The sequence below is a fragment of the Helianthus annuus genome, chromosome 14 (genome assembly GCF_002127325.2).
Source record: "Helianthus annuus cultivar XRQ/B chromosome 14, HanXRQr2.0-SUNRISE, whole genome shotgun sequence".
NCBI lineage: Eukaryota > Viridiplantae > Streptophyta > Magnoliopsida > Asterales > Asteraceae > Helianthus > Helianthus annuus.
In genome coordinates, this window is record NC_035446.2 from 49,411,247 (window position 1) to 49,425,304 (window position 14,058).

Consider the following 14,058-nt stretch of genomic DNA (forward strand, 5'->3'; position numbering starts at 1 on the left):
TGAAATCGTTATGTAACGAGAACCTGTTTAAATCTTGTTGTTCTTCGCTAACCAGAACATTATTCTCCTCCATCGCATTTTCGTCATACTCACAAATTGCATGACCTTCGTCTTCGATAATTATGTTATGCAACAAAATACAAGCATACATACAGTATCGCAACGTTTTGGATGTAAAAGCGCGTGTTGGGTTTTCAATAATATGTCACCTTTGTTAGAGAACACCAAAACACCGTTCAATATCTTTTCTCGTCGTTTCTTGAAACTTGTGAAATTTCTTTCTTTTTTCGTCTGGCAGATACCTAAGAGTTTTAACAATTGTAAAACAACAAATGCAGACAGAGAACACTAATGATGATAGAGAAAATAACAAACACATGAAATATTATAATTTTAAAGACAAACTCACGTAAGTGTAACAGGATGTGTTTTTATTAAGTCGTTTAACACTCTTTACAAGTCGAAAGCTCTCACCCACAAAGTTATTATAATTCTGAAAGTTATTTAAAGACTATACTAATAATAAATAATAATTTAGAAATGTTTGATCAGTTAAATAAAATTATATTATAAAAATAATAAATAAAAATTTAGAAATGTTTGATCAGTTAAATAAAATATATTACAAAAATAAAATAAATTAATTTTTATAGATATAAAGTTAAAGAAAAGAAAAGAAAATGCAAAATATATGAAAATAGAAATTTAAAGAAAACAGTAATACCCAAATTTGCAGCAGCAGCAGCAGCTTTATAAAGACATCCATCCATCCCCTCTAATGCTCGCTCACCCCTTCTTGATCTCCCTCATAATATATTATATATGTGTGTGTTTTCTTGTGAGATTAATTACTAAAGTGCAAGTTTTGTTTGATTTTAATTAAACTGAATGGGTTTGGTGTAAATTAAGTCTGCACAAGAACATCTCCTCCTCCTCCTGCTGCTGCTGCAAATTAAAAAGATGGAATCAATGTTTGGCGGTGGGCAAGTAGTTATGGTGATTTGGAGGCAAATGAAGGCGCCATTAGTGGTGCCATTTTTGAGAATGATGATGTACGTATGTCTGGGGATGTCGATAATGCTGTTCGTAGAGAGGGTTTACATGGCCTTGGTCATCATCTTCATCAAGTTGTTTGGAAAGAGGCACCGTTACAAATGGGAGTCCTTCAAAGACGATGTTGAGTTGGGTAACTCTGCTTACCCTCTTGTTCTTGTTCAGATTCCCATGTTCAACGAAAAAGAGGTCTGTCGATCTGCTTATTATTATTAATTCCTCCTTTTCTTTCAATCGTATCGAATGGTATCCTATCGTATCTTCTTCGTTTTTTTTTTTCTTTTTTACAGGTTTACCAGCTTTCCATTGGAGCAGCATGTGGTCTTTCTTGGCCTTCTGATCGTATCGTCATTCAAGTTCTTGATGATTCAACAGATCCATTCATCAAGGTTTATTTATTTATTGTAACCATAATCCTCCCCTCCCAAAACATGCAACACCCACCTCCAATTTACATACATTATTACTATTATATATAGGGGGCTAGCTAGTTATTCCAAACTGAATGATTATACTCTTTAAAAACATTTTGAATAAATGTATTCTTACTTAAATTGTAAATATAAAGATAAAGATAAGAGATTTAATGTGAAATTGTAGATCCTCTAAATTTACAAATCGACTCAATGCTGAAACAATTAAACATATAATATTAATAAGAGATAGTTGATTGTATAATGTTTAATATGTTTGTAAAAGAATGATACTTTTAATAAGTAAAATTAACGTTAAAGGATGTAACAGTGTATAAAAATGTGAAAGAAGACTAAACCTGTATAATGTGAATTTTTTTAATATGTCATAACGTTAAAGAATATAACACTGTATAAAAATATGAAAGAAGACTAACCCAGTAGAATGTGAATTTTTTATAATATGTCCTAACATTAAAAGATATAACACTATATAAAAAAATGTTAAAGATCATATTAACTAACTTTTTCTGTTTTTGCTTTTGTTTTTAATTGTAAATAAGATTATGATTTTATAGATTTTGGGTGTGGATTGAACAGGAGATGGTGGAAATTGAGTGTCAAAAATGGGCAAGTAAAGGTATAAACATACACTACCAGGTTAGGGACAATCGAAAGGGATATAAAGCCGGAGCACTCAAAGAAGGTCTAAAGCATCGCTATGCTAATGAATGTGAGTATGTCGCCATTTTCGATGCGGATTTTCAACCCGAACCTGACTTTCTCTGGCAAACTATACCGTTTCTTCATCATAACTCTGAACTTGGTCTCGTTCAAGCTCGTTGGAAATTCGGTAATTATTCTTCTAAAACTCACATTAATGATTATTTATATTTTTTTCATCAATTCAATACGTGGTTTATGATTCTACAAAGAATTATATTTTAACTCCAAAAAGAATATATAGATGTGTGTTTTATAAAGTATATCAAAATAGTGAAAATAATTTAAAGAAATACACATGGCTGATTTATTTGAGGAAAAAAGGCAATAAATTAAGCATAATGATAAACTAAATCAATATATACCAAATTATTTATAAGTTAAAGAGTGTCATATCAAAAGATTCCTACTATTATTATTTTGAAAGGAGTTGATATTGTCATCAAGTGTTTATATAGAAAGTTCGATTTAATATGGTTTCACCCATTTTTTTCCTTTCTCAAATGTGGTTTTAAACCCTATATATATACATAAAGTCCGCTAAACATAATTCTATAACTAATATTCTAATAAATAACTTTTTTTCTAAAAATCCTCTAATTTACACTAATTACCAGTGGCGAAGTTTGAGATTTCCGACCGGGGGTCGAAAACGTATATACCAAAAAATTTCTATACGAAAACTACCTACTCTCCACCTATGAACGAAAATTCGAAGGGTCAACCGCTCCCTCCCGCTCTACTTAAGCTTCGCCCTTGCCAATTATTGTAAAGTGCTCATTTACTCAGATTGTATATGTTACGTCAAAATTTCGTGAGTTTAATATTTAATAGTAGTTTAGTTTTCAATCAAAAAGTTAATAAATAAATAAGTGGTTACGTAATAATCCTGTGAGTCTAATGTTTCTTTTTCGTTTCTTTTAATTTATCTTTTCATATTTATCTCTTAATTAAAAAAAGGTCAGTTAAAAATTAAGACTTATCTTATTTTCACATCTTAAAATCTTATTTTCACATTCTTTCACTATATCTCTTTAAATTTATTATATAAAAATTAAGTGAATATTAACACCCAAAATTAACAGATTTTCTCCTGCTAATATGTGTGTATATATCACATCAAATTTTATGATGAACTTTAAAATGTTATATAATATTAAGTCATTTAAAAATTCTGTCGGTGACAACATCTATATGTATAAGTTAAAAGAGAACGTTTTGGTTATAGCCTTTTGGGGCACGTGTAATATAATTTAATATTGCAAAATAGTCCCCACAGTTAGTTAGTGTTGTCAATTCCGCCACCATATAAGCCACTTTGCCACAAGAGAGTAGGGCAAAGTTTAAAACTTTAAAATAAGCTTGACTTTGACTCGTCAGCTTGATGAGTCGTCAGAATCAGACTTCAAAATTAACTAAGAAAAAAAAAAAAAAACTTAAGATATTGATTTGAAAGCATGAACAAACAAACATGTTGCAGGTATATGAAAAGTTATATTTGATAATCAAATTAATTTAAAATATATAAATGAAGTATAACAGAGTATGATCATGAATTCTTTCAAAAAGTTTATATATCATTTGATCATTCCAGTTATGTGTGGCGATAAACAGAAAACCACAAAGTTACTTTAGAACTACTATCAGCCAAAATTTGTTTATTGTTTTTTCGATACTTAACTCTATATAATCATGAGGGAATTCAAATTAATATAAATACAAAATTGTTCATAAGTTATTAATAATTATATAATACAAATCATGATATCGAGTCAAACATAAAATCAAGTTTATAAGTTAATATTCAGAGATCAAGTTTATAATATTCAAAGATCTTCCTATAAAGGAAATCTTAATATTCAATACTGCAATAAAGACGAAAACTGAAATGAAAGAAATGTGGTTATGAATAAAAGCATATGTAAAATTATATTTGATAATGAAGTTAATTTCCAAATACATATATTAATTATAACAAAGTATATTATTACTATTACAAATTAAAATTCTTTAAATAAACACCGACAACAATATTCTTTAAAAATTCTACTTTATATATTCAAGTATCGAAAAGCTAAGCTTGAGTTTAGTCCTTCTTGAGCTCGCTCGGTAATTTACATCTTCTGAGTTTCTTGTTATATGTTTCACTCAAACAAACTTAAGCCTAAACGTAAAGTTTGAGTCGAAATTTAACTCTTTAGCCATCCTACTAGAATGAAACATAATATAAATAAAAATAAGAATATGTTAGACATGAAAATTTAGTATATGTGAAAATGAGTCAACATATTTATTAAATATTTAATGTAAACATATTAAAAAATAACAAATTTCAGACCAAAAATGAAATGAAGGAAATGTGGTTGAGAATAAAAGCTTTTTGTTTGGTGTTGGTGCACATCATTGACGAAATTGCCCGGTGTGATTTGTCTCTAAACTCTGCATTGCTGGTAATTTCTTCTACTTATGGTAGGGTAGAGTTGTCTTTTCCTTTCAAACATTGATTGTTATCATGTGCCGGTGGGTGCAATTTGGACCACTTACCCTAACACTTCCACTATACACCGACACAAGTTAAGGACTATTCAATATGTAATTATTAATGACCAGGTGATGCTTGTCCGCGTTACAGGGCGATGACTGAATAATTGTCAACCAATTAAAAAAAAAAGAACTATAGTTTTGCTAGAAAGAAAAAGTAAAAAAAGTGTTAGGCAGTTATTTGACACGATTTTTAGCTGGGGGCAAAGTTATGTTTTTATTTTTACTTGGGGGAAAAATCAATTTTTTTTCCTTGAGAGTAAAATCCTAATTTTTAGCTAGGGGAAAACCATATTTTATTTTGCACTAGGGGCAAAAAGGTAATTTTGAATTGAGGGTGATATCGTAATTTTGAACCGAGTGGAAATTCGTAAATTTTAGCTGGGGGCAAAAACATAAATTTATTTTGAACTGGGGACAAATACGTAATTTTAAACTGTGGGCAAAACTGTAATTTTAAAGTAGGTATAAAATAATAAACTGGTGTAAAATCGTAATTTTGAGCGGGGAGGAAAACAAAATTTTATTTTGAACTGGGGCGAAAACGTAATTTTGGCTGAGAGTAAAAGCGTATTTTTTTTACCGAGGGCGAAATCGTATATTTTAGCTCGGGGCAAAAGGGTAAATGTATTTTGAAGTTGAGGCAAACCGTATTTTTTAATTGGAGCAAAAACGTAATTTTAAAGTGTATATAAAATAATAAATTGGTTGGTCCAATGGGTATTGCTCGCCGCCCATTTGAAACAATGGTAGAGAAACACTATTCCAGGGCAAAAACGTAACTTTAAAGTGTGCATAAAATAATAAACTGGTCGGTTCAATAGGGAGGGGCGGCCGCTCATTTGAACCAATGGCAGGGTGATGTTATTCCCTGCCATGTGGTTTGTATATGTTGAAAACTAGAGTTATGTGTCGTCCGCGTTGCGGGGCGTGACACATTTATTTGGGTTAGTTATACATGCTACTTATAACACGATATAAAAAAAAGATGCATCGAGTTAACCAAATAAAGAAAAACATTATCATAGTTATGACACAAAAATAACTAAAACGATGGCAAGCGGGTAATTTAGAGTTGGGGGCAAAACAATAATTTGTCAAGACCAATTAGCGAGCGTTAGGCAGTTGTTTGACACAAATAAAAACAAAATTGAGTAAACAAAGTAAAATAAAACGCTACTATAGTTTTGCCCAAAAAAACTATGGTAACATTGCAATTTTTAGCGTGGGTAAAATCGTAATTTTAAAATGGAGGTAAAATAATATTTTGAACTTAGGGCAAAAACGTTTTTTTATTTTGAATTGGGGGCAAAATCGTAATAATTTTACTGAGGACAAAATCGTAATTTTTAGCTGGGGGCAAAACAAAAATTTTATTTTGAACTGGTGGCGAAATTGTAATTTTAAACTGGGAGCCAAATTGTAATTTGGCAGGATTGTAGCGGTGGGTAAAAATATAATTTTTTTAACCAAAGCAAAATCGTAAATTTAAGCTGGGGGCAAGGCATAAATTTAATTTCTAACTGGGGGCAAGATCGTAATTTTAAACAGGGGATAAAATCGTAATTTGGCAGGGGGCAAGATCGTTATTTTAAACAGGGGATAAAATCGTAATTTGACAGGACCTATAAAAAACTATTTTATGAAAAAAAAAAAAGGAAGAAGGAAACTTGGCCGCCACTTTTGGCCAACCTATTGCCGCCGACAAAACAAACTTATGTTTGTATGTATTGAAAATGAATGAATGAATAAAAACAAATACTTTTTTGTTATTTTAATTTTAAAATCTGGAAATTTTATATCTGCGACTACATAGTAACCTCGTAAACACTAAAGGGTCTGTGGTGTAGGGTATTAAGGTGTTGGATATTAGAATTTGTTTTTTTAACCAGTTAGAGTTTAACCTACGTGGTGAACAAAACAAGTGTACTTTTGTAATAGAACTAGTGTTTGTTCTGCTCGTGTTGCGGGGTAGTAAGTCGAATATTTCTCTCTTATCACATTTACGTCTGTGTTTCGGTTACTTATACATAGTACTCATAAAACGATCTTAAAAAAATTATATCGAGTCAACCAATTAAAACAAAAAATTACCAAACTTTTGCTAAAAAAACTAAAACGATGGAAATACTATAATTTTAAATTGGGGGCAATATTGTAATTTCTCAGGACAAATGAGCGTGTGTCAGGCGGCTGTCTGCCATGAATGAAAAATACACTAAGGGGGTGTTTGGGGTTGAGTTTTGAAAATAGATTATGCGTTTTCAATAATCAGAATCAGATAATTAGCTGTAACAAAACGTGCTGCAGAAAGATAGTGTTTGGATTTGATTATGTTGTTTGATATCACAATAATCAGATAATCAACATTGTTTGGATTTGATTATGTTGTTTGATATCACAATAATCAGATAATCAACTATTTGAGTGTTTGGCAAGTATATATATTTTAAAAAAATACATAAGTGAAAACGTAAAAAATCAGTTTTTGGATTATGACGTTTTCCTGCAGCAAGGGGTGACCTACTTATGGATTATCACGTTTTGAACTCTACAAAACGTAAAAAATCACTTTTTATTAATTTTTTACCAAACACTCAAAATAGATCTTTTGCGATTTCAAAACACAATAATCAAATAATTAGGTTGAAAACGCAATCCCAAACACCCCCTAAGTCAACCAATTAAAACAAAACATTACCATAGTTTTGCAAAAAAAAAAAAAAACGAAAGCACAACTATATTTTTACACTGGGGAAAAATCGTAATTTGCCAGGAGAAAAAAAAAGCAAAAACGATGGCAAAACTGTAAATAAGAACTAAGTACAAAATCGTAATTTGGCTGGAAGGAAAAACATCAAAACCAATGTCAAAACTGTAAATCTAAACAGAGCAAATTCGTAATTTTACTGGACCAATGGGTAAGTGCTAGGCAGTTGCCTGGCACTATTCCCCTCTATGTGGTTTGTAGTGTATATAAATATAAATTAGAAAGTTTGAATTACCGCATAAAAATAAATAATAAAAATACCCTAATAAGCGAAAAGTTCGGTTTAATGTAAATAAGCATTAATAATAGCAAGAGGATTGAATAAATTCAAGCTATTTTAATTTAATTTTTTCTAATTTTTACAATTTAGTCAACTTTTTTTAAATAGTTAGTAAGATTCCTCTACGCTATGCGGCGGAAATTCAGTCGATATCAATTCGGTTCATTATGGCATAGTCATTTGTTATAGCAATCGAAAAAGAAAAGAAAAAACTAATAAAGATGTGACACGCTCAAAAGAAAATTGACACATGTTTACATCAACCGAAAACAATAAAAACGAAAAATTATAGCGATACCACTACATATTATTGTTCAATTAGAATCAGTTAGTCAGGATATTGATACGCCAACAATAATCGTATAGCCTGCGATAATCTATTTTGACTGCAACATCGTTGTCAACAAACTTTTTACTGGAGCGTCAAAAAATTTTAGAATATCCACGTATTCAACTTTTTAAGAAAAGTTAATAAACGTGAGTTAATGGGGGAAATAAAGTCAAATGAAAACCAAATGGACTAAAGACTTGCACATTTTTAAGGACATAGTTGAGGATAAAAGTTTATGGAGACGTAGGATTAAATTTCAAAACTTTTAGCAGAATCATAGAATTTTGTAATAAAATTTTGAATGAGCTTTTTTCGGTGGTGTTTACATATTATTGTTTTTGTGTGTTTTATATGATGTGTATGGGTAAATTACTAGGACTGTTAATTCTATGTTTATTGGATTTGTAGGTCTTTTGAGTGGTTATTTGTTTAATTTCTATGCCTGATTGAATATGGCTGTCACTATTTTTTTTAAATTTTTTAAATTGCCTTTATTATTTTAAGAAGTTAATATTCATACACTTTTTTCACTCTAGAGCTCTCTCTCTCTTTCTCTCTCTCTCTCTATATATAGGGTCATGATCATTTTAAAACCATAAGAATTCCTAATAAACAATCTTTTTATTTATATATTTTTATATTTAGGATAATTTTATCATCTATTATGTGTATTTTTACGATTACATACATGTTAAGAATAATTTTATCATTTTTTATATGTAATTTTATAATTACACATATGTAAACTAATTTTTTTACATATATGTAATTAGTTATGACACATATATATAATTTTGGCAATTAAACATATGTAAACTATTTTTAACATATATGTAATCAAAGAAATACATATAATAGATGATAAAAAGATGCTAAACACAAAAACTAATATATAAAATGATTGTTTATTATGAGTACTGAAAGTTCTGTAGTTATTTGGAGTTCTGAAATGAACTCATTATATATATATATATATATATATATATATAGAGAGAGAGAGAGAGAGAGTCATTTCTAATATTGGTAATGTAAAAAGTAGTGTATTACTTATGGTAGTGTAAATGAAAGTGTAATTGTCTAATATTTATAATGTATTACGGAATTTGTCAAAGAAATGATACATATGCACATGTGCACGGATAACGGTTACTCGAAATTTTTTATTTTTTTGAGGGGGTTTAGTTTTTAACATTTAGCTTTGGGGGGGGGGGGGGGTAGGTTTTTAGTATTTAACGTATGAAAAAGTTATAGCCGTTTGAAAATCAACGTGATAATGAGTTTAAATGAGAAATGTCCATAATACTCTTTCTCTATTTGTTTTATTAAATTCTTTGAATCTTATATTTATGAAAATGACACCGCCTAATTTTCAGGCATTAATCTTGAAAGATCAATTACTAACCTTGTTTCCTACACTTCATAAACAACTTTTGACTCAGGATCTCCTCTTTATTATTTGATAGAATAAAGGTTAATGATGCCTAAAAATATTAGTAGCATCCAGATATGCATATTTTTATTTAACAGAATAAAGGTTGGTGATGCAAATAAATAGAAAAGTGTATATTTTATCTTGTGATACAGTGAATTCAGATGAATGTTTATTGACAAGAATGCAAGAGATGTCACTTGACTACCATTTTAAAGTGGAACAAGAAGTTGGCTCTTCTACCTACGCATTCTTTGGATTCAATGGTATGTTTGCATTGAGCTGCTACTGTTTTTTTACAAGAAATTGACGACCTCTCTTCTATGTTTAGGGACTGCCGGAGTATGGCGGATGGCGGCAATAAATGAGGCCGGAGGGTGGAAGGACCGCACTACAGTTGAAGATATGGATTTAGCAGTTCGAGCTAGTCTTAAAGGATGGAAGTTCTTGTATCTTGGCTCACTAAAGGTAATGTGCTATTATTTCCTAGAGTAAGTAGGCGGCGTATCTTAAGTCACACTAAACTTTTTTAGGTGGGAGTTTCAATAAAATTCGTTTTCATAATTAGTCTTTATTTGTAACAGTTTGAGGGGTATTCCTGTTAACTAAAAATTAGGCTATTGTAGAGTCGACGAACCCCTTTAAACCTCTAAATCCGTCCACAAACATATGAATGTTAACATAAACTATTTGTCATGATAACCCGTCTTTCTTTGTTTACATGTGTAGGTAAAAAATGAACTGCCAAGCACACTGAAAGCCTACCGTTACCAACAACATCGTTGGTCTTGTGGTCCCGCTAATCTTTTTAGGAAAATGGTTTTCGAGATCATAAGAAATAAGGTATGATTTAAAGGACCAATTTTTATTTAACAATTCTAATAGTTTATTTGACCAACGGAAAGTGTTACTGAAGGTTTTTTTTTTTTTTTAATCTAGAGAGTGACACTGTCGAAGAAGCTATACGTGATGTACAACTTCTTCTTTGTAAGAAAGATCGTAGCTCATATTGTTACCTTCGTGTTCTATTGTGTTGTACTTCCCGCAACTGTGATGGTGCCTGAAATCATTATTCCAAGGTGGGGTGCGGTTTATATCCCAACCGTCATCACTATTCTGAATGCAGTAGGAACTCCGAGATCTTTCCATTTGTTGGTGTTTTGGATTCTATTTGAAAATGTTATGTCCCTCCATCGGACTAAGGCTACATTTATCGGATTATTTGAGGCTCAAAGAGTGAATGAATGGGTTGTCACCGAAAAGCATGGAGATTCTTCCAAGGTTAAAGGAGCAACAAAACAACTTAAAACACCCCACTTCAAAATAGGGGAAAGGTATTCTCATTTCTCCACAAAGCGTCTCTAATACATGTTTTAAAGGGCACATGGGCGTTACCCATTTTTATTTCGGTTTAAATTAAATTTTATTGTGTTATTAAGCAAGCATGCACAAACTAATGAAAGATCGTATGGTTTTAAATAGGGTTCTTATGCTAGAGCTTGGTATGGGTTTCTTCCTATTTACGTGTGGTTGCTACGATTTTGCATTTGGGAAGGACAGGTACTTCATTTACCTATATGTACAAGCGATAGCATTCTTCATAATGGGATTCGGCTATGTTGGAACTCATGTTCCCGACTCGTAGACGTGACCTTCTTCATTCGTCACTTATCATTTTCACGTTTTGATCGACAGTCATTCTACACTTGTTTCATTCGCTGCGTCATACAAGTGTTGTTTGAGAATATGCAACTTTCATTAATATTGCTTGCTTTGTACTTTTTGTGTATATAGCGAACGTTAATACATGTTTTTTCTACATTATTGTAAAGGTTTTGAAGCCTTTCCCAATAAGGTTACTTTTGTATATTTAAAAAAAAAAAATCAAAATGCAATGATACTTGTCGTCCAAAGCGAGATGACAATAAAAACCAATTTTTAGGGTGTGTGTTTACTAAAGTGTAAGGACTGTATTATCTATGTACATTCGGTTTCGTAATGATGATTTATATTTGTTTTGTGTTTTAGAGCATTCACATTCTATCCACCAAATCTTGAGAGATGGGTTTTTAAATTATAAAAAGTGGTTTAAGTGGTTGTGAGTGGAGGAGAGAGAAAATGTTACTGTTCATCTGTATATTTGGGGGACACTGTTCACCCTGTATAATTTTTTAATATATTTTGAAAGTGGTTGTGAGTAGAGGAGAGAGAAAATGTAATATATATTGAAAAGGAGAGAGAAAAAGTATTTGTTTTTAGTGGAAATATATTGATATAGGAATTGTTTTTTAGTGGAATGTATGTATATTTTTAGTGGATTGGATGTGAATGCTCTTGCACCAAGCACCCACTAACAACATTTACATCCATTCCACTATATTTTCACTTTAAATTACACTAAAAAATAATACATTTTCTCTCTCCTTCTCAATTAAATAATATTTTTATACCTTTATCATTATCTTTTCTCTCTTCTCCACTCACAACCACTTTCAAAATATATTAAAAAATTATAGGGGTTGAACAGTGTCCCCGAAATATACAGATGAACAATAACATTTTCCCTCTCATCCACTTAGAGCATTCACATCCAAATAACCAAATTATGTGTGTGGTGTTTTTAAAATATAAAGAGTATAAAAAGTGGTTGTGAGTGGATAAGAGAGAAAATGTTACTGTTCATCTGTATATTTGGGGGGAGACTGTTCACCCCCTATAATTTTTTAATATATTTTGAAAGTGGTTGTGAGTGAAGGAGAGAGAAAAGATAATGATAAAGGTATAAAAAATATTATTTAATTGAAAATGAGAGAGAAAATGTAGTGTTTTTTAGTGTAATTTAGGGTGAAAATATGAGGGATTGAATGTGAATGCTCTTACACCCACTTTTTATACTTTTTATATTATAAAAAAATCCACTCAAAGAATTTGATGGAATAGATATATTTGTAAAATCTACACAATGAGCATATATTTACATTGTTTGTAAAACAAGCTGTGGTAATTTTACCATACATGTTAGGGTTGCCCCTAAAAATTCTCAAAAATCTTGGGTAGGAAACGAATAAAAAATAGGTCCCTATATATTTAAAGAACATATAGTTTTATTTTTAATTTTGGCCCTCTTTGAGTAAGCGGGTCATGGACAATCAGTCACCCTACCTGTTAAAACAACAAGAGTATGGCAGGGGAAAGGTCCAGGATCCACTCCAAATGATAGCTTCCTTGTCGAGATCTGCAGTCAAAGAATACCGTTAGCTTTAACACGAAAGGTGGCCTCCCGCGTTTGAACTCTGGCGTGAGAATCAATCGACTGATCTCTAAGAGTTAAACATAAAAGATCGAGAGTAGTTATAGAGAGAAAAAGAGAGAGTAGTGAGAACATACCATTGTTGCTGGAAAAAGTCTCCCTTTTATACGTAGAAAGGTCTGCCCAGGGAAGCTTCTCGCCAACTCATAACTTTCATATATTGTAAGGCTTATCTCTGATGATGTTGCTTGTGCGGATGACCTTTCCTCATTAGGTATTGTCAGGATTATGTGTCTCTATGCAACTTTATTCACTTTTGGGCAAAATCACATCATTTTGACTTGCAGCTTTGAGACCCAATGTGTACAGTAACATAAGCTTCTAGCTTCCGACCTTCAGTTTCCAGGGTCTTGTTGTGTATGTCCGTTGTTCCGCTCAAGGTTCGGTTGAGGTGTTTTGGTGTGTTGTTACACCACGCCTAAAACAAGCCTTTCGGCTAGAGCGTGAAGAGCTATGGCTAGACATGATAGTATTGACTGGAGGGTGAGTGCACTAATTGAGAACCCAGGTGCATTAGATAAGGTGTTTGCTGATGTTTTATTTTGGATAACGAGTTTAGTGGCGATGGAGGTCGAAAAGTGTGTGAAAGTGGAACCCAGTATGTACCTGACCAGAAAAAGAAGTTTCCAAGTGGGTTTCAATACCTTCAACAACGGCTGCTATTGCCTTTCCCCTTTCAGCTGCCCTTTCCATACGCGCAGTTGAGTCATATAAAGATTTTGCTACATCAAGTAAAGTTATAACCTCGCCATTCTCTACAGGCAAAATGTAATCGAATTGAATTAGTTCACAAGATTAGAAGGTTCTAGAATGATAATAAGTAGCAAAATGACAGGGAAGAAATAATAGGGTCGGGTCAAAAAGGGTGATTTTAGTATGGGTTGGGTTGGTTGATCAAGAAACACTTTTTATCCCTTTTTTCTTCAACTTTATACATAACCCATATATAAAACATGGCCCTTGTTGGGCCCCTTTCAACCCATTGGTTCGATTTCATTTTTGAAATTTTTTTTTTTTAATTTTACGGGTATAACCCGAAACTACCAAGGATAATTTTAACTAGTAGTTTACTCGTCCGCGGTCCGGGTATATATGATTAACACCATCCAAACTCACTGCATATTTTAATATCACAATGACTTCTTATCCAACTATTAAGAACATCAATAAATGTGTCTATGTTTAAGATAATGATGACTTTTTATTTG

The 14,058-nt window shown here is 31.6% G+C and overlaps 1 protein-coding gene and 1 long non-coding RNA gene across 2 annotated transcripts; one reads left to right on the forward strand and one right to left on the reverse strand.

The window, feature by feature from the left end:
- The first annotated feature begins 691 nt into the window (after nt 1-691).
- Nucleotides 692-11,424, forward strand: LOC110908356 (glucomannan 4-beta-mannosyltransferase 9). Its single transcript, XM_022153286.2, has 8 exons — nt 692-1,242; nt 1,344-1,442; nt 2,067-2,319; nt 9,696-9,806; nt 9,872-10,008; nt 10,270-10,383; nt 10,480-10,874; nt 11,023-11,424. Exons 1-8 carry the CDS (start codon nt 961-963, stop codon nt 11,183-11,185), a joined length of 1,554 nt encoding a protein of 517 aa, XP_022008978.1. The 5' UTR covers nt 692-960; the 3' UTR covers nt 11,186-11,424.
- Nucleotides 11,425-12,435: 1,011 nt separating this feature from the next.
- LOC118486416 lies at nt 12,436-13,732 on the reverse strand. The gene is made up of 2 exons (XR_004878973.1): nt 12,928-13,732; nt 12,436-12,775 (listed from the first exon to the last, which is right to left on the reverse strand). It is a non-coding gene; the product is annotated as an uncharacterized LOC118486416 (long non-coding RNA).
- Between the last annotated feature and the right edge of the window lie 326 nt (nt 13,733-14,058).